This window comes from Pseudochaenichthys georgianus, chromosome 6 (genome assembly GCF_902827115.2).
Source record: "Pseudochaenichthys georgianus chromosome 6, fPseGeo1.2, whole genome shotgun sequence".
Lineage (NCBI taxonomy): Eukaryota > Metazoa > Chordata > Actinopteri > Perciformes > Channichthyidae > Pseudochaenichthys > Pseudochaenichthys georgianus.
This window is the reverse complement of record NC_047508.1, coordinates 40,535,631-40,563,068: the sequence shown is the minus strand read 5'-3', so window position 1 is coordinate 40,563,068 and position 27,438 is coordinate 40,535,631. Positions and strand designations below refer to the sequence as shown.

At 42.2% G+C, this 27,438-nt stretch overlaps 3 protein-coding genes across 9 annotated transcripts in view; 2 read left to right on the top strand and 1 right to left on the bottom strand.

Annotated features, from left to right (window-relative positions):
* The window catches only part of lrrk2 (leucine-rich repeat kinase 2), a 97,074-nt gene extending 87,046 nt beyond the window's left edge, over positions 1-10,028 (bottom strand). Inside the window, 4 exon segments of the mRNA XM_034085447.2 lie at positions 1,070-1,158; positions 2,295-2,404; positions 6,300-6,385; positions 9,490-10,028. Of these exon segments, the coding sequence (XP_033941338.1) occupies positions 1,070-1,158; positions 2,295-2,404; positions 6,300-6,385; positions 9,490-9,664 (460 nt within the window). The 5' untranslated portion in view covers positions 9,665-10,028.
* Positions 10,029-11,432: 1,404 nt separating this feature from the next.
* Positions 11,433-24,983, top strand: LOC117448099 (proton myo-inositol cotransporter-like). Of its 7 annotated transcripts, XM_034085225.2 has the most exons (13): positions 12,261-12,680; positions 12,900-13,375; positions 13,757-13,916; positions 14,336-14,544; positions 14,656-14,764; positions 15,259-15,422; positions 15,511-15,625; positions 15,844-15,969; positions 18,097-18,221; positions 19,075-19,227; positions 20,804-20,979; positions 24,215-24,283; positions 24,364-24,457. In XM_034085225.2, the coding sequence occupies exons 1-13, from the start codon at positions 12,664-12,666 to the stop codon at positions 24,370-24,372; spliced, it is 1,908 nt and encodes a 635-aa protein (XP_033941116.1). In that variant the 5' UTR covers positions 12,261-12,663; the 3' UTR covers positions 24,373-24,457. The 7 variants fall into 7 exon arrangements, with proteins under 7 accessions (XP_033941113.1, XP_033941114.1, XP_033941116.1 ...); XM_034085222.2 differs by lacking the exon at positions 12,261-12,680 and adding an exon at positions 11,433-11,500 and having other exon boundaries at positions 12,903-13,375; positions 24,215-24,983; XM_034085223.2 differs by lacking the exon at positions 12,261-12,680 and adding an exon at positions 11,435-11,500 and having other exon boundaries at positions 24,215-24,983.
* A 2,049-nt stretch (positions 24,984-27,032) lies between these two features.
* The window catches only part of kif21a (kinesin family member 21A), a 79,084-nt gene continuing 78,678 nt past the window's right edge, over positions 27,033-27,438 (top strand). Inside the window, 1 exon segment of the mRNA XM_034084965.2 lies at positions 27,033-27,406. Coding sequence (XP_033940856.1) covers positions 27,363-27,406 — 44 coding nt within the window. The 5' untranslated portion in view covers positions 27,033-27,362.

Sequence of the window (27,438 nt, the reverse complement as noted above, 5' to 3'; positions counted from 1 at the left end):
ATCATCATCATCATCATCATCATCATCATCATCATCATCATCATTATCATCATCATCAAATGGTTCCCTCTCTTCCAGAATCCTTTGAAGGCCCTCTGAGCAGAGCATCCTTTGGCCATCTTGATCAGTTGTGATAAGGACGCAAACTGCCCCAAACTTGCAGCTGCGGGAAAGTGTGGATCCCGTAAAACATAAAGCGGGAATGTGAGAGCAGGATGTTGCCACCTTGATATAAGAATATCTCTTCAGAGTTCATTTCAGAGTTCCTTCTCCTTTGGCGTTATTTGAATATTTCCGTCCATTCAGCAGGAAGTCCTCGGCTTGCTTCGTGAAGGATCCTCGCAGTGAACCCACTGACCTCGTGGAGTCACAGACACGTGGAGACAGTTTGCAGACCATGTGACCTGACCCTCTTAGGATACCCTTCATTGGAAGCTTCACATCACACAAAGCAGGGTGGGATATAGGTCACAGACAAAGATCTTCTCTCGACGGAGATCAAAGTGTTCTACTTTATGTCCACATTATGGATTTCACTAAATATGTGATTGGATTTGATCGTTTTCTTGATGGTTTTTAGGCCACAGTTAAAGAAATGTAGAGCTTTGGTTGAACACATCTGCTTATTGTTGGTTTGGTTTGGTTTATTTCTCTCTCAACTGTACATGCTTCTCATACGGTTTCCTCACACATCTAAAGTTTTCTTTCTTGCTGAAAGTCTTTATTTGTATTTAGAACTTTATTTATTTTAGTTTCAGACAATAATACAGTACAAAATATCACATTCACAATTTCAGTCTCAGTACCACTCTTATCTTATGACGCTGAAAGTCTTTATGAACCATATACTTTCAAGTTTCTTTTCTCTATTGATCCGTGACTTTGCCGTCTTAACCAAATATCCCAATCAGTGTGAAATCAAGTGTAAAATCACAAGTTATTAGCTCGGCTCTAATGCACAGCAAAAGCTTTTAAATTCTCTTTCTACTTTTGTCATATTTAGTAGGAGTGGTCTTGCACTTTAGCATACAGTATCTGCTGTGTTGTTGTTGTTATTGTTGTTGTTTACCTGATCTGAGCAGGAGAGCCAGCGCTCTGAGTCCCACCATGGTCACTCTGCAGTCGGAGCTGTACTGAGAGAACACCTTCAGGATCTGCCTGGAAACACATCGGGACAAGAGAAGGGTTAAGAGCTGAAGCCAAGACGACGAGACTCCAGTCCAGTCTGTGTACAGGGGCCTGATGTTTGGGAAGGGACAGGAACTTTGATGTCATGCTTTTCCGGTTCTGACCCGTCCCCTTGTTGTTATGAAGGTTTTCCTGCATGTAAACGGTCTGCAGTCAGAACCCCTCAAAGTGCACCCTGTAGCGAGTACAACTCTAACACAGAGAAGACCTGTCTGCTGCCCCAGAACGCCTCGTTGGACATTTCTCTTTTTCCATTTGTTTATTCCGGTAGTGCTGTGCGATTATGGCAAAAATCATTATCACGATTATTTTGGTCAATAATTGATATCACGATTATTAAAAACGATTATCCATTTACTTTGAAAACATCATTTATTGAAAATAAAAAGTGAACCGTATGTTTTTAAGAGTTGATTAACCTGAACTTTAAGTTTAATTCAACTGAAAAAACAATACAAAAATAAAATAATTACATTTTTTTTTTTTTTAAATACAAATAATAATCGTTTTATTTCGATTACGTTGTTTTCGTAATTGTTGCAAGCCAAAATCGTAATCGCGATTAAAATACGATTAATTGCACAGCCCTATATTCCGGGAACCAAAATGGACCAATCCACGGAGCTCCTCACACACCAGGACCTTCAGCGTACATGTTCAACTAACAGGGAGTCCCATTGACTTGCATAGAGCTCCCTGGCTGGTAATAGACGAGTTGGGATGGCGGAGAAATGCTCTCCCATTGCTCCAACAAGCCGTTTAGGACAGAGAGTGAATACACATACTATCAGACTATTCTAGTCGACCTCAGTAAGGGGGCGGGGCGAGTATCTGAGGATTTCACCGGAGGACGGTCCGGTAGTTCCTCGATTATCGCTCCTCGATCCTCCGGCACAAATAAGGCCACTGGGACGCTACTCAAGATGGCGCAGACTAATCGACTTCCGGTGATACCGAGCCCGAGGAGCGAGGAAGTGAAACATAAGAGAAGTGAAATGCAACCGACGAGTTTACAGCCATGCTAGACGTCATGCGAGGTTGTCCCGAGCGACAGCGATGCTTTGAGGGACAACACGTCCACCATCAGTACGAATATCCTGACTTACTGGTGCACTCCCAGGACCTCCCACTCCTTGGCGGCCTGCAGAGGTCTGGTCAGCTGCTCCAGAGTGTCGGGGCAGATTTCAATCAGCCGGCACAGCAAGGACCATCCCACCTGTGGGGGGGGGTCACAGCGTCACACACTCGAGCAGTCACACCGTGGGAATGAGAAAAAGACGGATGTAGTAAAAACCTGGAATTTCGAACTGAAATCTAAATCTATTTGTTCACTGCAATCAATGTCGATATTTACTTGTGTTACGCTCAGGCAATGTTCCACCTGAGGACACAGAGGTGCAACACGTGTTTGACTCCGCGGTATCAACGAGCTCTTGTATTTATCTGACAGAAGACTATGAAGGCAGGATCCTTTGACTTGGTGTAAAGCAACCTGCTGAACAGTAAGAGACCACATCCTGCACGACTGGGTTGAAGGTGTCAAACAGCAACGTCTCAACGTATAGATTCGGAGAAACCAGTTTTAACTCAACATTTGTTTGGCTGTTAATTTGTTGAAATGCATCGTAATGTTATCGTTGTGCTGATAAACATTTACAAGTATGTGTGTGTTGGCCTTTGCTTTAGAAATGTGAGTGCGATGGAGACTATGTCATATTTGTTGTGTCTTTACAAATGTAAAGTTGTAAAGCATGGACTCCAGGATACTCTGCAACGTCTACAGGTGCACCCTAGAGAGGATCCTGACCTTCTACAGGTGCTAGAGAGGATCCTGACCTTCTACAGGTGCTAGAGAGGATCCTGACCTTCTACAGGTGCTAGAGAGGATCCTGACCTTCTACAGCTGCTCCGTAGAGAGGATCCTGACCTTCTACAGCTGCTCCGTAGAGAGGATCCTGACCTTCTACAGCTGCTCCGTAGAGAGGATCCTGACCTTCTACAGGTGCTAGAGAGGATCCTGACCTTCTACAGCTGCTCCGTAGAGAGGATCCTGACCTTCTACAGCTGCTCCGTAGAGAGGATCCTGACCTTCTACAGGTGCTAGAGAGGATCCTGACCTTCTACAGCTGCTCCGTAGAGAGGATCCTGACCTTCTACAGGTGCTAGAGAGGATCCTGACCTTCTACAGCTGCTCCGTAGAGAGGATCCTGACCTTCTACAGCTGCTCCGTAGAGAGGATCCTGACCTTCTACAGGTGCTAGAGAGGATCCTGACCTTCTACAGGGGCTAGAGAGGATCCTGACCTTCTACAGGGGCTAGAGAGGATCCTGACCTTCTACAGGTGCTAGAGAGGATCCTGACCTTCTACAGGTGCTAGAGAGGATCCTGACCTTCTACAGGTGCTAGAGAGGATCCTGACCTTCTACAGGTGCACCATAGAGAGGATCCTGACCTTCTACAGGTGCTAGAGAGGATCCTGACCTTCTACAGGTGCTAGAGAGGATCCTGACCTTCTACAGGTGCTAGAGAGGATCCTGACCTTCTACAGGTGCATCATAGAGAGGATCCTGACCTTCTACAGGTGCTAGAGAGGATCCTGACCTTCTACAGGTGCTAGAGAGGATCCTGACCTTCTACAGCTGCTCCGTAGAGAGGATCCTGACCTCCTACAGGTGCTAGAGAGGATCCTGACCTTCTACAGGTGCATCATAGAGAGGATCCTGACCTTCTACAGGTGCTAGAGAGGATCCTGACCTTCTACAGGTGCTAGAGAGGATCCTGACCTTCTACAGCTGCTCCGTAGAGAGGATCCTGACCTTCTACAGGTGCTAGAGAGGATCCTGACCTTCTACAGGTGCTAGAGAGGATCCTGACCTTCTACAGCTGCTCCGTAGAGAGGATCCTGACCTCCTACAGGTGCTAGAGAGGATCCTGACCTTCTACAGGTGCTAGAGAGGATCCCGACCTTCTACAGGTGCTAGAGAGGATCCTGACCTTCTACAGGTGCACCATAGAGAGGATCCTGACCTTCTACAGGGGCTAGAGAGGATCCTGACCTTCTACAGGGGCTAGAGAGGATCCTGACCTTCTACAGGTGCTAGAGAGGATCCTGACCTTCTACAGGTGCTAGAGAGGATCCTGACCTTCTACAGGTGCTAGAGAGGATCCTGACCTTCTACAGGTGCTAGAGAGGATCCTGACCTTCTACAGGTGCTAGAGAGGATCCTGACCTTCTACAGGTGCTAGAGAGGATCCTGACCTTCTACAGGTGCTAGAGAGGATCCTGACCTTCTACAGGTGCACCATAGAGAGGATCCTGACCTTCTACAGGTGCACCATAGAGAGGATCCTGACCTTCTACAGGTGCTAGAGAGGATCCTGACCTTCTACAGGTGCTAGAGAGGATCCTGACCTTCTACAGGTGCTAGAGAGGATCCTGACCTTCTACAGGTGCATCATAGAGAGGATCCTGACCTTCTACAGGTGCTAGAGAGGATCCTGACCTTCTACAGGTGCTAGAGAGGATCCTGACCTTCTACAGCTGCTCCGTAGAGAGGATCCTGACCTCCTACAGGTGCATCATAGAGAGGATCCTGACCTTCTACAGGTGCTAGAGAGGATCCTGACCTTCTACAGGTGCTAGAGAGGATCCTGACCTTCTACAGGTGCATCATAGAGAGGATCCTGACCTTCTACAGGTGCTAGAGAGGATCCTGACCTTCTACAGGTGCTAGAGAGGATCCTGACCTTCTACAGCTGCTCCGTAGAGAGGATCCTGACCTCCTACAGGTGCTAGAGAGGATCCTGACCTTCTACAGGTGCTAGAGAGGATCCTGACCTTCTACAGGTGCTAGAGAGGATCCTGACCTTCTACAGGTGCACCATAGAGAGGATCCTGACCTTCTACAGGTGCTAGAGAGGATCCTGACTTCTACAGGTGCTAGAGAGGATCCTGACCTTCTACAGGTGCTAGAGAGGATCCTGACCTTCTACAGGTGCTAGAGAGGATCCTGACCTTCTACAGCTGCTCCGTAGAGAGGATCCTGACCTCCTACAGGTGCACCATAGAGAGGATCCTGACCTTCTACAGGTGCTAGAGAGGATCCTGACCTTCTACAGGTGCTAGAGAGGATCCTGACCTTCTACAGGTGCTCCGTAGAGAGGATCCTGACCTCCTACAGGTGCACTAGAGAGGATCCTGACCTCCTACAGGTGCACCATAGAGAGGACCCTGACCTTCTACAGGTGCACTAGAGAGGATCCTGACCTTCTACAGGTGCACTAGAGAAGACCCTGACCTCCTACAGGTGCACTAGAGAGGACCCTGACCTTCTACAGGTGCACTAGAGAGGACCCTGACCTTCTACAGGTGCACTAGAGAGGACCCTGACCTTCTACAGGTGCTAGAGAGGACCCTGACCTTCTACAGGTGCACTAGAGAGGACCCTGACCTTCTACAGGTGCTAGAGAGGATCCTGACTGGCTGCATCACAGCCTGTACGGCAGAGGCACCGCCCTCAACCGTAAGGCTCTACAGAGGGGGGTGGAACCTGCAGAGAACATCACCAGCACGGAGCTGCCCTCCATGGAGGACCTCGACTGCAGCGGCGACCATCTTTACCTCATATATCATGTTTCAATGACTTGCATAAAGAGTCTAGACTCTGTGCTCTGGAGCCTTGTTCGTCTGACAAATAAAGAACCTTGACCTCGACAAAGGGACGCAGCTCGATACTGTCCAACAGCTGCATCTGGTTTAAACCATATTTACTGCCCACAGCTGTTATGGGGAAACATCTGAACACTACAGATGATGTTTTACTCTTTATATGAGACTGTTATGACTGATCATAATCTCACGTTCAGTGTGTGTCACATGGACACATCGTCACGGTGACAAGGTGCAGTCACTCGTGCTGCATCAGGTGTGAGCCCTTCAGCTGTGGCTGTATAGCAAGTGAAGCCGTTGTACTAACTGTACATATGTGTGTCTCGTTTAAGAATACTATCGTTTCATTTTGGCCTTTTAGTGTGTGCGTGTGTTCTCTGTTTAAGTCCAAGATGGCTTGATAGCACACATCTGATGCAAAGGGAAAGTATGTGTGAGGTACCTGCTGGACCCCCTTGCTGCTGCTGTAGGACGAGAGCACCAGCACGAGGGGGGCATGGACGCTTTTCCCCTCGAACAGTTCCGCTGCTGCAACAGGTGGGAAGAAAGGATGAGTTAGCTTTGATAACCGGCCCGTCCTTCAGACGCCTTGCGATACATTACGTCACAAGTCTTGGAGAATAGTCTACCAATAACGAGGATCGATGAGACGTTCGGTATTCAAATACAGACCTTCAAAATACACAAAAGCACATCCATATTATCAGAACAGTGAAGTGTAAAACATGCATGACGATACATTTGTGTATCTTACCATTAAAAACAGATGTTGCTCAGTTGGATTAAACCATTGAAATACAGCATTTCATCCATGTCCCTAGAGCAGGGGTGTCAAACTCAAGGCCCGGGGGCCACATTCGGCCCGCGACTTCATTTTATGTGGCCCCACAAGAGCTTGCAAAGAATATAATATGTTTATTATACGGTTACATGCTACAGAAGCACTTTGCCCATAAACTACATGTCCCACAATGCATCTCAAATATGACTTTTTTCTCAGAATTTGCCTTTTTTTCTTCAAAATATGCATTTTTTCATAGAATTCCTTTTTCTCAGAATTAGATTTTTATTTCAAAATGTCACTTCTATTTATTTTTTCTCCAGAATTTTGCTTTTCTTTTTAAATCATTTTGGGACAAACGCACTGAAAAGACTTGCAATTATTTGCCCTAGACTTCTGCTTTCAGACGTAGTTAATTATGAAGTTATTACCCTGTCCGATGATAATCCAATGCAGAGGCAATGATGTAATATAATACATTATTTTATATATATGATATATTTATATATGTATTTTTATATAGTCTTAAAGTTACAACCGGCCCTTTGAGTGCAACCATAATGCTGATGTGGCCCGTGGTGAAATTGAGTTTGACACCCCTGGGCTAGAGTATCTTTATCTGCACACGAGCTACTGTAAATATGTGTTAGATGTAAAAGTACCGTAGCATAAGATTATAGGACATGGAAAAAAATACAAGTACGATAAATATGCATTAGGAACCGAGACTGACATGAAGAACTGCTCAGACCACACAAAGTCAACCTGAAGCGGTGTGGTGGATACTACAATAACAAAGAACGAGTGGTGTGCAAAAGTCTTTCCATTTCGTGCAATAATTTGCATCAGCTTTAACCAGAACATTCTGTACGGTACTTTATTCTCCTTTAATTGCAGTAGTTACTCTTTTACAAAGAAAACGTGTGATCAACTAACATGTATTATGGTTATCTTGTTGCCGTTTAAATTCATGTTTGATTATAAAAAGAGATACACAGACTGCAGTATTAAAATAATGCTATCATGTTAATGCTATACACAATTATCCAAACGCCAAAATGACAGCAATTTTTTATATTTTAAGTATAACTATATTATGCTGGTTTTAGCCTAAATTAAACTGGTGTGTCATATAATAAAGTCATTGCTATTTATATTAGTAACACTTCAGTAAAGGATCTGTAAACGTGTTGTACCAGAGACAGAAACAAGTCCAACAACATGAACAAAGAAAGCCATGGCTTTTATGATCAGCAGCTTTATGCACATGCAGTGTAACTTAGAGATGTACTCAAGTACACTACTAAAGTACAATTTGGAGATACTAGTACTTTAACTGAGTATTGTAATGTGTTGTACTTCTACTCATCTACAACTCAGAGGTTAATCGTGTACTTTTACTCCACAAAATGTGTTTTATACCTTTACAGATGTGGATTAATGATATGAAATATAATCAACTCTTAAATCAGACTTTAGTTACACCTGGAGTAAATTCACAAACTAGCTGCACCTTTACCAGCTTTTATAACACTTTAAAGATCAATAATAAAGCAAACAGATATTGTTCTAAACTGTATTAAAGTAAACAGCTATTATCTTGAACTGTATTGAAGTGAACATGTATTATTTGGGACTGTTTTAAAGTAATCCTATATATATAAACCTTCTTACTTACACTCCGTGACCCAGACACCCTGACACACACACAATACACTCCCTGACCTAGATATCAACATACACACACACATACACTTCCTCTTACCAAACACACACACATGTCCTTTTCAAGGTTCTTTTTGGGGCCAATATAATCTCAAGCACCAATATATCTGTGTACAATGTTTGATACCAATATATCTGTGTACAATGTTTGATACCAATATATCTGTGTACAATGTTTGATACCAATATATCTGTGTACAATGTTTGATACCAATATATCTGTGTACAATGTTTGATACCAATATATCTGTGTACAATGTTTGATACCAATATATCTGTGTACAATGTTTGATACCAATATATCTGTGTACAATGTTTGATACCAATATATCTGTGTACAATGTTTGATACCAATATATCTGTGTACAATGTTTGATACCAATATATCTGTGTACAATGTTTGATACCAATATATCTGTGTACAATGTTTGATACCAATATATCTGTGTACAATGTTTGATACCAATATATCTGTGTACAATGTTTGATTGTTTGAGAAAGAATAGTTTGTGTGAAACCTTCCCTGGGAAATTAAAGGAGTAGAATCCGGTGGAAGATAAGCAGTGACTCTCCGCCCCAAATATGTCCATATATACTGTATACTGTATACATTAAAATCAGATTATTGTTATAACTTTTATGCCGGTGTTTTGAACTCCTTTTCTTATTAATCTGACCAGGCTCATCTAACGGACGGCGCGGAGCAGAGCTGGGCTTTAAGCCACCACTACTGTGTTTGCTCCTACAATAATCATAAAACATATCATATATATATGTGACATATCATATATATCCAGAATAATATATATATTATTCTGGAATGGACCAATCTGCACAATGACTACTTTTGGTACTTTGAGTATTCTTTGAAACTAATACTTTTCTACTTTTACTTGACCTTTTGATTGCAGGACTTTTACTTATAACAGAGTATTCCTACACTGTGGTGGTGCTTCTACTTTTACTCGAGTACAAGATCTGAGTTAATTGATATTAGTAACACTTCAGTAAAGGAGTACGTGTTGAACCAAAGGCTGAAACAAGTCCAACAACATGCCCAGAGGAAACCATGTATTTGTATGAGCAGCAACATGATGCACACATGCAGGAAGAGAGAGTTTCCTACCATTGTCGGTGTGCGCCAGGAAAAGCAGATCCTGGATGATCTGAACCAGCGTGCACACTTGTCTGTCTTCTTGTGGGATTTTCAGCCTCACCACAAGTTTCTTCAACCTTTCTTCCAACTCCTCCTGGTTAACCATGGTCTTTAAAAAACACTTTTCCAGCTGACAAGTTTGCATTTAGGTGAATCCCTCAGAACAGCTGTGATTTGAGCATTGCTGCGGCATTGCGTGAGAAAAAACGAGTAAAAGTGACTCAAAAAAATAAATCACATTGTTAAATAATAGCTATATTACATAATAGTACACTAGCTACAATCCGGCTGAGTGACAGTCACAAATAGAGAAGCTGTCAGTGTGAATGAGTTTCGATCCTGACATCACCGTCCTATGCAAACTTTCTTCTGGCAGTGAAACATGTTCCTCTTTTGTCGGAGTTTTTTACTTTCTGTGGTTTTCTGCGGGAAAAACCAGCAGTTCCTCTCCGGCAGCCGTGTTCCTCCTTCCTTATGGTCGCATCATATGACTGCCGTCTGCGGGCCGGAAAAAACGTCCCGTTGTAAAGAGGAAACTGGAAGTAAACAATGTGGTCGGTATCCGAGCCTACAGGAAGTGCGCCGGCAGTTGAAGCTGATTTTTATGAATGGCCGTAGTGGCCAAATGGTGGTACTACAGCTTCCGTGGCGTTATTTGTGATCAAAATACGTTTTCCCATCGACTTACATTGGGAAAGAGAAGTCTGTAAATCAGCGTATATATTAATTTGTAGCCAAATAAACTACCCAGCATCAACACTTGTATAGCCCTTATTTAACTAATCAGGGTTTTAAAATTGTAAAATGTTATTTTTCTCCAACACAACTGCGCATGCTCTGTGGGCCCATGACGGGTACTTTTTGAATCTGCAGTCGCTCTGTTTTGGGCTTCATGCGCCACTGAGCAACTCTCATAGGAATGAACGCTGTGTCCAGTTCTCTTTATAAATCCGTAATGGTATCAGAAATTCGTTTGACTGTAACTCAATGGACGTTTTTCTGTCGGTAAGGTTTGTATGTTGATAATATAATACCGCCGAATCGTTTTTAAATCAAATTAAATTGACTGTAATTTGACAGCTTCATTCCCGCCCCGGTGTCTGACGTCAGTCACTGATATACCGATTTAAAAAGCAGAGGCGAGCAGCACAGCAATACGCCGTATTCCATTTAAAAAAATCTAATTTGTAATGTTTGATTCTAAATAGGCAAGGATACGTAGCAGTTACAGAAAATATCAAAAAGTGGAATTACTTATTTTAAGGTATTTTTAAATTCGGCATACATAAACTCTGACAAAAATGCGATTTATTTAATGATTATGTCTGTTCTTCTGCCGCCACCATCAACTTGGGGTTTATCTGCGCATCTATTACTGTATTTACGGTACACAGCATGGAAGGTAGTTATTTTTTTATAATACTAATATTACCACGTGTCAATGAGTCAGATGTATACTTCATTTGTGTAAGAATTGAAAATAAACCAATTACCAAATTGTGAAAGATATGGATTGAGGAATTGTATTATTACAATGTCTAAATATTTAAACCCATATGTTAAATGGAAAATTGCAATATCCTATTTTGGGGTAAAAAATGCAAACAAAATATCTCTTATTTGCATCGAAATAAAAAGACACATAGTCCAGATGATCTTTAAACAATATCAAATGAAATCTATGCTATTAGTTGGCTAAATCATCCACCATTCATTATCATTTAGTTTTGAAGGCGAATAAGAAACAACTGGCATGAAAATAGGATGGGACACTTTGTTCACTCTTTATTTCAATGTAAATTCCTGATGTTTGACAAGGCTTGAAGGTAAATAGCTGTGTGCTATGAGAGGATCACCGGAGGCTATGTTCACTATAATGTAAATGGGCGGTTACCTTTGTGACATGATCATATGATCAGCCAAACTTCCCTATTGTTGAAGAGGACGCCAAATGCACTGCACCAGAATAAGCGTTTTACAGGTAAAGTTGTGTTTATTTTGCACAGATGTGTTCATCTGGTTGTTTTGTGTGATGTTGGCGTGTAATAGTTGACCTTGTCTTCAGTGGTGTGTGATGTTATTCGCCAGTTTACATCTAGCCTGTGTGAATTGAATTTGTGTGACATGCTGTGGATTTTAACTTTTAAGCTCAGCCTGTAGTTTATTGCACTTTGAGTCTCTATTAATAAATCAATAGGCTACATACCGCTCCAATGCATTCTCAGAAACTACAATTGGCTTTTGACATATTCTCACCACACGCCCAAAATGACAACTGTCCATGTAAAACTAGAAATACCTGTGTGTATGATTCATGTAAGCAGCTAGGTTTATTACTAATTATGTTTACGTGATTTGTAGTTTCGGTAGACATTAAAACATTTTTTAGACGGATATGTTGTTGTTGACACTAGTTACCAAGGACATGGACAACTATCTGAATATCTGTTTTAACATCATTGCCGATAAACAACGATTTACAAAAATAATATATAATTTTAGTAAGCAGCAGCAGTAAGCAGATTAAAGGAAGTGTCTGAAATACATATAAACTAAATGGTTAAGCAAATGGTTGCTAAAAAAACGTTTTCTTAAATGATTAAAATATTTCGGAATGTGCAAGACTCCTTTTATTTATGAATACACCTAATTGTTGGATTTTTTAAATTACAAATAGTTGGAAAACGTTTAATTTCTGCCTCTTTGTGCTGCGGGTCAGATCAGGTGACTCACGCCATGTGACGTCAGTGTAAACATTAAAAATGGCGGCTCCCGTTGCAGCGCTTTAGCGCTTTCGGTGATTAAAAAAATGTTTTTAGTCATTTTGGAGTCATTAAAGTTAACCGTTCATCAGCGTTGCTGTGTAATATAGCCGTATGCACATTCAAAAATAATGGTTTGTAAGGAAACGATATGTATGGAGCAGATATAGCTGTTTAAATCTCGACGTTTTGGCTGCTTCCTGTTCCTGGACGTCTGCTATTTCGAAAAATGCAGCCTTACTACCTTCTTTTGTTTGGGGAAACTTCTTCTCAACCCTGCTCTGTGTTGAGGGAGTTTTTCATTTGCTGGCAAATGACCTCCTTGTTTCCTCTACGTTCCTCTACTTCATGAGAATCTGAGGGCTGAAAACCTTGCTCTTTAATGCTGCTTTTCCAGAGGTCATTTAACTATGTTTTAACATTGCACTTCTTTCAGCAATTATGTGTATTTACAATGTCTCTTTTCAACACATTTCTATCTCTTTTATGAATTGTCTTTCTGTTGAATTGACTTTGTTTGAATTGTTATGTGTTATTGCCTATGTAAAGCATTTTGAATTGCCTTTGTGTCTGAAATGTGCTTTATAAATAAACTAACTTTCACCTTATGTCCACCAGCAGCAGCCGCAGCCAGGATGCATACAGCCTGAAGTACATGAGCGGCCATATGGGGAGAAGCAGACAGAAAGCAGGGGATGATGGAGACCAGAGCCTCATCGGGCCTCCATCCTCCACTGGTGGGGATCTCCTGGACCAAAACGACTCCAAGCCATGCTTCGTCTATATGTTGGCGCTGTTCTCTGGCCTGGGGGGGTTTCTCTTCGGGTACGACACCGGGGTGGTCTCCGGGGCCATGCTGCTCCTGAAGAAGGAGATGAACCTGAGCGCTCTGTGGCAGGAGCTGCTGGTGTCCAGCACTGTTTGGGCCGCAGCCTTCTCCGCCCTGGCGGGAGGCTCCTTGAACGGCTGGCTGGGCCGCAGGGTCTGCATCCTGTTGGCCAGTTTCATCTTCACCATTGGAGGCATCATCCTGACTTTAGCCCCCGACAAGGTGGTTCTTCTAGTGGGAAGAGTCATAGTTGGTTTGGGCATAGGTGCGTTGGTGAAAGCATGTCATTTTGATACATTAACACCTTATTCATCCAGGTAATTGACACCGTTACGCACTTTCCCCACCCCAAAATGTCCAAATCCCTTTTCCACTGCTAAGTCAAATCAGAAATACTGCAGTGCAAAATGTATTCACTAAATCTGCAAAGTACTACCTACAGCTAGTGGAGCTCCAAAGTGCAACGTGGTGATTCTAGTTGTATGTATTTGTCCAGCGCTACTATCGGATTGTGTTTGCCTGAAAGAAGAACCGGACTAAATGGAAAAGTAGAACCTAATGTCCCAACAACAAATGAATTGAATTAATGTTTTGGGAAATGTTTGTGTGTGTATCAAAATAAAACCCTTTCTGGTTCTCCCATCAGGCATTGCCTCTATGACAGTTCCTGTATACATCGCTGAGGTTTCCCCCCCTCACCTGAGAGGTCAGCTGGTCACCATCAACAACCTCTTCATCACCGGCGGACAGTTCATCGCCACGGTGATCGATGGAGCGTTCAGCTACATGAGTCACGACGGCTGGAGGTACGTTTCTCTGCAGGTACATTTCCACAACAGTCGTTCACTGAAGTTTGACATTCAAAAAGCTCTTTACTTTTCTCATACTGCCTGTGCTGCAGCACCTCTTTTCACCCTCTGTCTGAAACCAGAGCCCAGTCTGCTCTGATTGGTCAGCTGGCCGGCTCTGTTGTGATTGGTCAACCGCTTAGAGATGTCCTGCCCTGTAGCCTATCATGTACAATGTGTTGGAGTGCTACAAAGATCTCCACCATGTTTTTTTGTAGCCTCCGACATCTGTCATTTAAGTGTCACGACGGCATCAGATCCCCAGGTGAAGGGTTTGTTCTTTAATATCAGGCCTAAAGCTGAAACTCAGTGTTGGGTGTTGCAGCACGGGCCTGCTTCCTCCAGCATTTCTTCACCTCCTCCTCTCCATCTCACAGGTACATGCTAGGGCTGTCCGTTGTCCCAGCAGTGCTGCAGTTTTGCGGCTTCCTCTTCCTGCCGGAGAGCCCCCGCTGGCTCCTCCAAAAGGGGCGGAGCCAAGAGGCCCGGCACGCCCTGAGCCGCATCCGAGGCGGCCAGAACGTCGACGAGGAGTACGACTCCATCAGGAGCAGCATCGAGGACGAGGAGAAGGAGTCGGGCGGAGGTGAACGATTTTTGCGAAACCTGAAAAACAAGATTGAAGCTGCGAGTGTTGTCTACTTGTGCACAGAGTGACATTAACACAAAAAGGAATGACGACTTTGTGTCCTTACAGGAGGGATTGTTATTTTGCGAATGCTTAAATACGGTCCGACTCGACGGGCTCTCTTCGTCGGCTGCGGCCTCCAGATGTTCCAGCAGCTGTCGGGAGTAAACACCGTCATGTAGGTCGTCTGTTCCTCTTGTAATAGCGACTGTATGATTATGAATGATCTTCTCCTTGCCTAGTAGCATCCTCGTTCAGAAATCCTGCGGCTTCCTTTTTTCTTACCATGGTTGGAACTTATCTGATACTTTTTCAGTATCTTTTGTATTTGAATTGTATCTGCACTGAACCTCTGCCTCTTGTGAGGCTGTACGTGTTTCCATTGTGGGACCAATACAAGATTCCTGTTTTTCAAAAGTATTGTCACAACAACGAAGGTGAAGTGCAAATAAAACGAGTCGACTAACATATCAAATAAAAGGCACCGATAATAGTTAAAAAATCAAATAAGTACAAATCCATGATATAAAATAAAACATATACAAGTGTTGATAAGGCAGCTAGTTAGATCAATAATAAATAGTCAAAGTCAAATTGAAAAATAAAAACGTTTGTTGTATATTCGTGTCGAAATGTTAATAGATCTGCTTTTCTTTCATCTCCCCTATCCAGGTACTACAGTGCAACTATTCTGCAGATGGCGGGGGTGCGGGACATTAAGCGGGCGATCTGGTTGTCTTCTGCGACTTCTGCCACAAACTTTGTGTTCACCATGTTCGGAGTGTGGCTGGTGGAGAGGGTGGGCCGCAGGAAGCTGACGCTGGGCAGTCTTCTAGGTTTGTGATTTGTCCCGGAAGTCCTGCAGAAGTTAATTATTTGATAGACGGACAACATTATTTCTTGTTTTTATTCTCTCCGACGCAGGTACCGGTCTGAGTCTGACCGTGTTGGCCTTTGGGTTTTTAATGTCTGCTCAGTATTCTCCGCCCATCACCCTTCACCCGGTCGACCCCCAAAACTTAACATGCACACTTTATGGGTGAGACGACACGTCTAACTTTGATTATCAACAATACATGTGAGATACTAGTGTTCAATCCCAACCTTCTTTCCTGTGTACTAAACATCATAGTGACAGTACATGGTGTCTTTTTCTGGATCCCAACATTTCCAGTGGGAGTTTCCATCTCTGTGTCAGTTGAACAAATATTGGACTTTCCTTGAGGTGAACGTTTGACATTCAGCGTTGTCTTCCAGGTCCTGTGAACCCTGCATGCTGGATCCAGACTGTGGATTCTGTTATCGTGAGAACGGCACCGCTGTGTACGACTCCTCCTGTGTTCCCGTCAGTGCGGCGTCCACAGATCACGCTGCGTGGGGAAGGTCAGGCTTCAGCTCACTGTGTGGCTGTGTGAAGGATACTAAATGAGAGTATGACAAATAGTCGGTATGCAGAAAGGAGTGTCACAGTACAAACACGTAACCGCTCTCATTACAACCTTTGTTTCGACCGCACCTTGGCCGATGCAAAATGGCCAATTTGGATGTATACAGGGATGCAAGCTTGTCACCTTTCGGCGAAATTTGCCGTTTTGAATCCAAAATAGGTCGTTTGTGTTATTCATGTAGATCTGCAATACAAATATTTGTGGGATCTGGGACCCGCGAGCAAGGTGCTATTTTTTTATATATTGTAATGGCCGCGAGCTGTTTGCTCGAGTCTTCCTGCCTGTCGGCTGAACTCTGCTGCTCCGCGATGAGGGTCTAACTTCAGCAGCTTGAGTCAAAGTAGAAGTACTCAGGTCTTGTACTTAAGTAAAAGTAGAAGTACTCAGGTCTTGTACTTGAGTAGAAGTACTCAGGTCTTGTACTTGAGTAAAAGTAGAAGTACTCAGGTCTTGTACTTGAGTAAAAGTAGAAGTACTCAGGTCTTGTACTTAAGTAAAATAGAAGTACTCAGGTCTTGTACTTAAGTAAAAGTAGAAGTACTCAGATCTTGTACTTGAGTAAAAGTAGAAGTACTCAGGTCTTGTACTTGAGTAGAAGTACTCAGGTCTTGTACTTGAGTAAAAGTACTCAGGTCTTGTACTTGAGTAAAAGTAGAAGTACTCGGGTCTTGTACTTGAGTAGAAGTACTCAGGTCTTGTACTTGAGTAGAAGTACTCAGGTCTTGTACTTGAGTAAAAGTAGAAGTACTCAGATATTGTACCTGAGTAAAAGTAGAAGTACTCAGATATTGTACTTGAGTAAAAGTAGAAGTACTCAGGTCTTGTGCTTGAGTAGAAGTACTCAGGTCTTGTACTTGAGTAAAAGTAGAAGTACTCAGATATTGTACTTGAGTAAAAGTAGAAGTACTCAGATATTGTATTTGAGTAAAAGTAGAAGTACCAGAGGAATACTCTGTTACAGTAAAAGTCCTGCATTCAAAATGTTCCTCAAGTAAAAGTAGAAAAGTATTCTCATCAAAATATAGTGAAAGACAGTAAAGTAGTCGTTGTGCAGATTGATCCATTTCAGAATAATATATATGATATGTTTTATAAAGATTGATCATGAAAGTGTTCTCAAAGCTGGTGAAGGTGCAGCTAGTCTGAATGGCTTTGCAGACTGCAGGGTAGCTGGTGGATTTACTCCAGGTGGAACTAAAGTCTGATGTTGAATCAGACTTTAGTTCCACCTGGAGTAAATCCACCAGCTACCCTGAAATGAAATATAATCAAGTGTTGAACTTGATTATATTTCACATCATTCATCCAGATCTGTGAAGTAACTAAAGGGATTAAATACATGTAGTGGAGTAGAAGTACACCATGTACCTCTGAACTATAGAGGAGTAGAAGTACAAAGTAGCAAAACATGTACATACTTAAGTAAAGTACAAGTATCTCAAAATTGTAAGTTGTAGTACTTGTTGAGTTTATGAACTTAGTTAACTGACTGCTACACAATTAAAATAAATGCTTTTATATATTTCTTTTAGATGTGACTCTTTGGCGTTTCCTGCTGCTTTAGTTGTTCTGACGGCTAACATTCGCTGTTCTTCATTTTAAAGCCGATATTCGGGGGGCTCGTATCCTCGTCACCTTGTTCATACCTGATGAGTTTGCATCCCTGTGTACAGCAGCTCATAGAATCTGGCTTAATGAATGCTAATGTATGTGCAGGATAAATGCTGTTGTAGTGTGTATCTTTACGTACGATTGAGCTTATGTAAGTTGCTTAGGATAAAAGCGTCAGCTAACATTAAAATGTAATGTAACCATTGTCATTACATATGCCTGAAGTGGTCTGCTTTGCGTTTAGATTGCTTTTCACATGAAATAGCATACCAATAGCCGTTATTTAAAGCAAAGGCAAGTACTAATCCTCTTTTAGGACTAAAGGTTGAGGACAAAGTAGGAAGAACCTCTTGGTGCTTTGGTATTTTCAAAATAAAGCCCATAGAATCGCCTGGTCTCTTCTGCTGGACGAGAATCAGCAACACTTCTCTCGTTTCTTCCTTTCATCCAGTTGTTACAACCAGACGGGACAGGAGTTACCCCACAGTTCGCTCTGGGCCTACAACTACTGTCCGACCCCTTACTCCTGGATCGTCCTGCTGAGCCTCATCCTCTACCTGGCTTTCTTTGCTCCAGGTCTGAAGAAACTTCATCATCGTTTTTCGTCTCACATCTTATAGTCTTGTTTTGAATTACAGATCTTGCTACAACCGGAGCAATCTAGAATTAGAATGGGAGGGCTGAAACCTTCTTTAATGGTCACTAGGGCTGTGCAATTAATCGTATTTTAATCGCGATTACGATTTTGGCTTGCAACAATTCCGAAAACAACGTAATCGAAATAAAACGATTATTATTTTTATTTAAAAAAAAAAAAAATGTAATTATTATTTTATTTTTGTATTGTTTTTTCAGTTGAATTAAACTTAAAGTTCAGGTTAATCAACTCTTAAAAACATACGGTTCACTTTTTTTTTTCAATAAATGGATGTTTTGAAAGTAAATGGATAATCGTTTTTAATAATCGTGATGTCAATTGTTGACCAAAATAATCGTGATAATGATTTTTGCCATAATCGCACAGCCCTAATGGCCACACACGCAGAGCACACGGTGACATGTGTCCTCTGCTTTAACCCATCCTAGAACCAGGAGCAGTGGGCAGCTATTGTACAGCGCCCGGGGAGGAGTGGGGGGAAGGGGGGTGTTCGGTGACTTGCTCAAGGGCACCACGGCAGGGCAGGAGGTGAACTGGGACCTCTCAAAGTAGCAGTCCACACTCCATATTTAGGTCTAGTGGGACTTGAACCGACGACCCTACGGCTCCCAGTCCGAGCCCCTACTGACTGAGCCATCTGCTGTAGTTCTTGTAGTTCTTTATGCAGCATGTGGACGACCCTAAACATGGCTTCTGTATTGAGCACATTGTTAGTCATTGTTTGTATGTTCATATACATTTTGTAAACATAATGCTTTGCCTCTGTGTCAGGTATGGGCCCCATGCCTTGGACCATAAACTCTGAGATCTACCCGATGTGGGCGCGCAGCACCGGGAACGCCTGCTCAGCCGGAGTCAACTGGATCTGCAACGCCCTGGTGTCTCTGACCTTCCTCCACATCGCTCAGATGCTCACCTACTACGGTAAGACCCGCCACATGCGAGGGGAGCCTTCTTAAAGTAAAAATACTGCGTTTGGGATGAAAATAGGACTCTTTTTGCTGTTGACATGATCTGAACTGAATGTGTTGTGTCCAATGAAAGTCCAGGGAGGCGTGTGGCGCAGTGGAATAGTGCGTTGGTGTTGGGGTCAGGGGAGCACAGGTTCAAACCCCACTGCAGTCAGCATCTCGTTGTGTCCTTGAGTCACTTCACCCCAAATTACCCCAGTGGGGATTGCCCACAGTGTTGAGTATGTAAGTCGCTTTGGATAAAAGCGTCTAACAAGTGACATGCCATGCGAAAGTTGAGCTATAGGTCTGTGTTGCTCACAGCTGATTCCTTCTAGGTATTTAGGGGGGAAGGAAGCAAGACACAGAAAGTGGAGATGTTGGAGGCACCTTTAATAATATCCTTAACCTGCAAGGGACTGCAAAGGGAAAAGAGCCTCCATGGCTAAATCAAATCAAATCAAGTTTTATTTATATAGCACATTTATAAAGGATTTTTGGTCGAGCCATATAATAAAAATAGCCTACAGTGGAGACACTTTACAGCAAATACAACAGCAGCAACTTCCTCCACTCTGACACCGAGGCGTCAGGTGTAGAGTAAACTATGTGAACGACCCGAATGTATAGGTGTACTTGGTTCCTTGTTGTCAGATGGACATTGTGGCAGAATGTGGTTTGTTGAACCAAAAGAGTTGGCGTCTATTAACAGCTGAAAACAGGAGGGCGGAGAGGGTGAATCGTGAATGGATGAAGTCACACAGGGTTTAATCTGTTATCTGGTATTTATATGTTGTCATTAAAAGTATGTCCTGCTACCTCACAGGCAGTCCTCTGCTTCTGCCAGATCCAAACACGTCTTCTTGTTCACAGCAACGGGTCAGTGGTGAGAGAGTTGAGCTTAACTAACAAGTGGGTTTTGATTACACATCCGAGTTCGCTTTTGATTGAGCATCGTGAGAATAATTCAAACTGTATACTTTTCAGAGTATAACAACGAAACAGTTTTGATTGAATTCTACAGGATGGAAATGATTGTCCATTAACAGCCTTTAGTCACCGTGTCATCATAAACAGGCTCAAACGCAGCATTTCTATTTCATTTTGGAGATTACGTCGGGACTTGATATGAACAGAAATGCATAACCCCAGTTTTCATTTTTAAGTTTTACGGTTTTTAAAATATCATTTCACATTGAATGTCATAATAATCAGTTCAATACAATGTATTACAAACAAATAGTATAACATATATGTGTTTAGGAGCCATATCTTAAAATGTATAATTTGATATATTTGAACATTGTAATCCTTTGTTATTGTTACCGCAGCTGCTTCTTATTAGAAGTGAGAAGGAGAAAAGACTCACGGAGCAATATCGTTTTTTGACCTTTGAAAACATGTGTTTGTACTGATGTCTTTTAAGTAAAGACTCAACCAAACTCTCCGGAGACGTGTTTTGGATTAGACGTAACTACATCACGCATACACAAATAGATTTGATTTAAAAATGGCCGACTGAACCGGTGACATGTGACTGTCTCCCTCAGGAGCGTTCTTCCTGTACTCGGGGCTGGTGGTGCTGGGGCTCATCTTCGTGCAGGGCTGCCTCCCGGAGACGAAGGGCATGCAGCTGGAGGACGTGGATCACCTGTTCTCCGGTCCACTCTGCTCCTGTGGAGCCTCCGCCCCCCCCACGGACAGCAGCAACGTCCAGTACACCAGGGTAAACGGCAGCAACTTCCTCCACTCTGACACGGAGGCGTCAGATCTCGAGTAGACTGGGAGCCTGTCCTCTTTCTCTTTGGGTGCACTGGCGGAGAGGGGATTGAGTTACCTCTGATCAAATGAGCCAAACGGGTCCGTCAGGCGGTGATTGGCTAAATCGGACACTTCCCCCTCGCTCGTCTTCTCTTCGGTGTTTCTAGCCTGGGATCTGCTTTTTCCTTCTTCTTGTTTCCCATCGTCATAAAGAGGAACTTTGGAGCAAGACCTTCCAGGTGTTTGGTGAGCGGGGTAGATCTGAACTGGGCTAATGTGAATCTCACGGGAATGTCATGGTACCAAAAACATGTCAAAGTCAAACGGATTATGTTTTTTTAACAAATTCAAGGACTTGGGAGTGTTTTAGAAGCCAATTGACCTGGTTTGGAATGAGTTATTTCCTCATGCTCCTTCTTTAGCATCCAGACCTTTCTATTTCCAGATGTTGTTACCAGCGCTTTGCTTGATTTCAGTCCAATCATTTATCTCTAGTCGGTACTCCTGAATTCAAAATGCATATACCAGCAAGCGGTGGTGGAAAATAACTTATAGCATTTGCTCAATACTACTGTACTTTTAGTCGAGTGAGATTTTTTATTTAGGTATTTTACTTGTAATGAGTACTTTGACAATAATGTAGTACTTAAGAAACACTTTTTGTTATATTCCATGGAATGCTCTTAACATCCCGATAGCAATGTATACATTAAATCAGGGGTGTCAAACTCAAGGCGCGGGGGCCAAATCCGGCCCGCGACTTGATTTTATGTGGCCCCGCAAGAGCTTGCGCTTACGTTTATTATACGGCTACATGCCACTTTACAGAAGCAGGTTGTCCATAAACTACATGTCCCACAATGCATCTCGTTTTGTGACATGCCCCTGAAGAGACTTGCAATTATTTGCCCTGGACTTCTGCTTTCAGACGTAGTTGATTAATAAGTTATTATCCTATCCGAGAATAATCCAATTCAGAGGCAATCATGTAATATGTAAGGGATAATGTGCTGCGACGCGGTCATTATGGGGAAAAGAACACCGACAGGCTGATCAGGAGCCCGACGCGAAGCGGAGGGATCTAGATCGGCATGAAGGTGTTCTTTTCCCCATAATGACCAAGTCGCTGCACATTATCCCGCTTATTACATGGCCACATTCTCAACAAAGTAACGTTATGACTCCCAATATTAATTGAAATGCTTTTATGGATTTAGAAAATGATTTTATTGATTTAAAAAATAGTTGTATGTATTGATTTAAATTGACATGCATCCGCGAAGAAAAATAGTCCGATGTTACTGTTTGAACTAACGTAGCAACGGCAGGAACTGCTTCGATAGCGTTTTTGAGGAGCTTTCTGATTACAGATTTGAAAACATCGTTGCTTGCTTTAAAAGTAGCACAATTCATTATGTCAAACCTTGGAAAGTATCTAGATATCCCTGCCCTGATGCCAAAGGAACTGCACACTGTATGTTTTGCCGTTTGATGTATATGTCTGGACCGCTGCGTAAAAAGGAGGGTTTCTGCCCGTTACTTCTCCGCTGTGTTCTTGTCCCTCTTGTCTTTTTATTTTCTTCACTGGGGACTCATCAGCCACTAACTATTACTCCAAATTACTGTGCTCTCCAAATATATTAAAATGAATGTTAAAATCCTCCATGTTGCTATCACACGCCAGCGGAAAACTAAAGACAATCAGACAGTTTGCTTGCTTTTCAAACTGTTACATTTGAAAAACAGTGAGAGCGTCTCTTGTCAGTTTGAAAAGCCAACGGTAGGACCTGCTTGCGTTTTTGAGGAGCTTTTTGATTACAGATTTGAAAACATCGCTCCTTGCTTTAAAAGTAGCACAATTCATGATGTCAAACCTTGGAAAGTATCTAGATATCCCTGCCCTAATGCCAAAGTAACTGGCAAGTGAATATGTGTCGCCGTTTGATGTCTATGTCTGGACCGCTGCGTAAAAAGGAGGGTTTCTGCCCCGTTACTTCTCCGCTGTTTTTCTTGTCCCAGTTCGGCCCAACTGTATACAGTTAAATCGACCGGACTTCTTTCTGAAGATGTGAGCGTCCTTAACAACGGTCAATAAGTCCTTGACAGCGGTCTGTCTGTTCGGTATTAACAACGTGTCACGTGTTCTGAATTGACCAATCAGAATCGAGTATTCAACTAAGCCATGTAATAAGTAAGGGATAATGTGCTGCGACGCGGTCATTATGGGGAAAAGAACACCGACAGGCTGATCAGGAGCCCGACGCGAAGCGGAGGGATCTAGATCGGCATGAAGATGTGAGCGTCCTTAACAACGGTCAATAAATCCTTGACAGCGGTCTGTCTGTTCGGTATTAACAACGTGTCACGTGTTCTGAATTGACCAATCAGAATCGAGTATTCAACTAAGCCATGTAATAAAATACAATATAGTTACAACCGGCTCTTTGAGTGCAACCTTTATGCGAATGTGGCCCGCTATGAAATTGAGTTTGACACCCCTGAATGCTTTACAATAAATACATAAAACATATCTGTGGAAGCCGTGGCGCTGTAAAAAGCACGACCAATCATCTGAGCCGGCCCGGCTAAAGTAACTGGATGGCCTACCTGCCTGTCAGCCTTCCATCTGGGCACAAACTTATCTCGTACCCTCATTGGTCATGTGCGCGTTGCGTTGTGTGTGTTGGGGGAGGGGCTCTGTGAGGAAGTCTGAAGGAAGATTTTTTTCGGTTGTGTATTTTCAAATTCTAGCGCACTCGAGCTGCTTTCTCCGTTCTTACCTACCCTACCTTTTAAGCGGAGTGTCCTTATATTCTTAACATTTAACATAAACACTTCATCCATTTCTTCCAGCAAGAATGTTAGTTTTGTTTAGCTTCCGTGATGTTACTTTAAATTCATGAAGATGTCAGACGGAGGAGAAGAAAATCCTTTCCTTTTTGCCTTAATTTTCTTTGCCATACATTCTGAACTCTTCCAAAAACACTTCTCTTAAAATTACTAACCTCGGTTTATTATTCTAACCTGTGCTTTTGTTTATTAACGGAATTGTTGATCGTGATTTGCTGCTATTCTTTGCGCAGTGGGACATATTGCACTTGAACAAAAGGGTGTCTTTTTCACTTTTCATTTCATCATAAATATGTTTTTTTAAATGTCAGATTGCTAGAACAAGTTGCTCAAATCTTAAATATTTCTAGAATCAACCGGAAACGAGTCCGGAACAGTACGGAGCGGTGGGGTCAGACCGTGCTATCGCCTTTATTACTGTAAGTACTGAAACAAGGCGCGCACAAGCTTTAGATACTGTCTGTGCCAAATGTAATGTTCGATGTGTTTGTGTTCACAGCTCAGATAACGGTGACCAAGTAGCCCCGAACAACTTTATACAAAGCACTTTTATTCACAACTTCCTGGTTGCACTCTTTCATGTCTTATTTCCATTTTAAATTGTTGAATTATAGATTTTCTTTTTAAAAGCAAAGCACGTCAGAAATTACAATTCTTGTGTCTTTTAATGTTTTATTTAAGAAAAAATGTCATTGTAACTATTGATAATAATCTACAAACATATGGGGATAGTTCTCTGATGCTTGGAAATAGCACCAACATCTTAATGAAGTATTTTTCGATACTTCATGTTGTAAACGTTGTTAAAACTTGTAAACAATATGATCTGATGTAATCCAGCCGCTATTATTGTTCATCGTGTTGAAAACCAGCCTGTGTGAGAACTAAAAAGGGAATGTCACACTGCCCCTTTGAACACCTGGGTAGTGTATCCTCAGGTAATGAGTGTCTTCAGATTGGAGTTTTTACTGGCCATAGATCAATGTAACATAATGGTGTGTTGGATGTGTTCTCTTTGATACTTTGTCATTTCCATTTTGTATTTAAAATGCTCAGTGTTACATTGAATGTCCTGTTTATCAATGTGACCTTTGGAAATAAACAAGCGCATTGAAGCAATTTGAAACCTTGTGGCCTTGAGATATTAAGCAACACTTCACTATTTGATGCATTATTTATATTAAGGTAATTACATATTGTATAAATGATTGTGTGTGTACATTCGAGGGTCCACAAAGTACTAACAACAATGTCAAAGTTGCCGTGTTGGAAAGTAATATTAGGCAGGGTTTAAAGCACATGTGTCAAACTCAAGGCCCGGGGGCCAAATCAGGCCCGTGGTGGATTTAATTTCGGCCCGCAGGATAATTTCGAATTACTATTAGATCTGGCCCGCCGGTATATTGCACGCACACCTTCCCTCCATCCTGAGGATCTCCTCAGCTCAGAGCCTGAGCCCAAACATTGATGAACCTGCACCCAAGATGAGATGCTAAGTATCTGAGCTAGCATCTCAGAGCAGCACTGAGTTCAATGGATGTTTCCTTCTGCACTTTCTCTCTCTCGACAACAGGGCATGTTTGGTTTGTTCTTTGAGGGAAATAGTTTTGTTGAAGCTGTTGTTGGCCTGTGGATAAATGTAATCATAAGAAATGACTGAAGAAAAGCTGCAGATAGAGCCATAAGAAATTAATGCAACTGATTATTTAATGTTGTTTTATAGGCAATCATTTAAGCTTTGTTAGCTCCAGGTTTAATATGTGCAATACGTTCATTTCAATAAGTTCTGCAATAAACATTGAACCAGTCCGGCCCTCGACTTGTACCCATTTTTATTTTATTTTGACCCACTGTGTATTTGAGTTTGACACCCCTGGTAGGGTCAGTACCCCATAGACTACAAAAGAAACACATGGGCTGAAAATAAAACGGTAAAATATGAAAAACGCTGGATGAGCTTTGCTGTTGAATTTACGTTTAATGTCAACTTTTTCAAATGATAACCTATTTTTATTTTCTCTGACCTAATGGATCTCCAATGCCCTCACAGTGTCATGACGGTTTATATCCACAGGGTGGCGTTAAAGGTTCAAGAGTAACAAGTAACATTTTTACAACAGACCATTATTTAATTTCACTTGTCTTGTATTTCATAAGCATATATTGCAGAACACATTATACTGTGTCATATTCATACATAAAGTCATTATGTTCTAATATTAGTATGTTTCAACAAAGATCTCCATTTTGTGTACAGTGATTCTGAAGGGGCATTTGATTCTGTAATATCAATACGATTATCTTGACTCCTTTGCCCTGAACTACAGTCAAGCTCAATAGTATGCTTTTACTCAAACAGCAACACTATTATTGTTCTGTGTTGAACAATCCCCATGAAAGAAATCACTTAAATAGTTGCAGGACATTTAAAATGGTACACATTATAAAATAAGTTGTGATCTGACTTTAAGTGTATTCCTGACTTTTGATAAATGCACCATAAAAAGCATTTTAGACACAGTTTTTTAATGTAATTGTATCTTATTTCCTGATAGTGTAATCAAATTAATTATCCATTGAGGTTAGTTGCATGATAATTAAACATAAAGCAACCTAAAACACTCAATCATTTATTTAAATATTCACAAAAAATAGTGCATTTCTCACTTTTTTATTTAAGTGTTTTTTATTGAAAATGTTCACTAATTACATGGATCACAAACACAAATGAAGAACATGGAAGGATACACGTCAGGCATCATCCTACGGGGTAAGGTACTTCAACGAGTCCCATGACATGTTTCAAAGGAAATATATCTGAAAATAGATATAATACAATTAAAATAAGCATATATGCACATATCACATGCAATTAGACAATTATAGAGAGGTTGCTGGGGCGTTCTCCCCTCCGAGAAAATATAAGAAGCCTCACCAAATCCTATCAAAGGTAGAACATGTATTGACCCTTAAGCATAAAGGTAGGTTTGCATTTCTGACTTTCTACAAAACGTGCATAACACCCTTGTTGTCATGACGTCACCTCGCTGCTGTTCTCCCCGTAGAGGGCGTGGCTTGCTGACGCATTGCGGCTCCCTCCCCGCGCGGTGCGTAAACGGAACGGAGAGAGTGCGTGTGCGTCTGTGTGTGTGTGTGTGGTGTGTGTGTGTGTACTTTCTATACGTGTGTATGACAGAGGCTCACCTAGCAGCAGCACAGTCTGCATGTGTTTCTGCTGGAGCCGAAGCTGAAGCATCCGGGCAGAACTGCGCAGAGATGCGGCGCACATAGACGTGACATGCGGACACACCACAACGATATCATGGTTATAATTATAAACACCAGCTGAGATAATTTCTGGGTTTGTTTTTGAGATGGCGGCGCTGAAGTCGAGGTGAGCAGCTCCGTTGCTCGGTCCTGTCGCCGGGGTGTGCGCACTTTTTTCCTCGCCAATCAATTTTTTTTGTTTTTTCCCCATCGATTACTGTGCAAGGAATCATGACTTCGGGGCAAGACGAGAGTACAGTCCGTGTGGCACTGAGGTAAGTCACTAAATGTTCTTTTAATTCTCCAT

Bases quoted from the DNA above. Each gene is read 5' to 3' on its own strand.
- LOC117448099 (XM_034085220.2), top strand. The intron at 14,765-15,258 runs GTAGGTCGTCTG...TCCCCTATCCAG, and splicing joins TCGGGAGTAAACACCGTCAT to GTACTACAGTGCAACTATTC. The intron at 20,980-24,214 runs GTAAACGGCAGC...AAATATTTCTAG, and splicing joins GCAACGTCCAGTACACCAGG to AATCAACCGGAAACGAGTCC.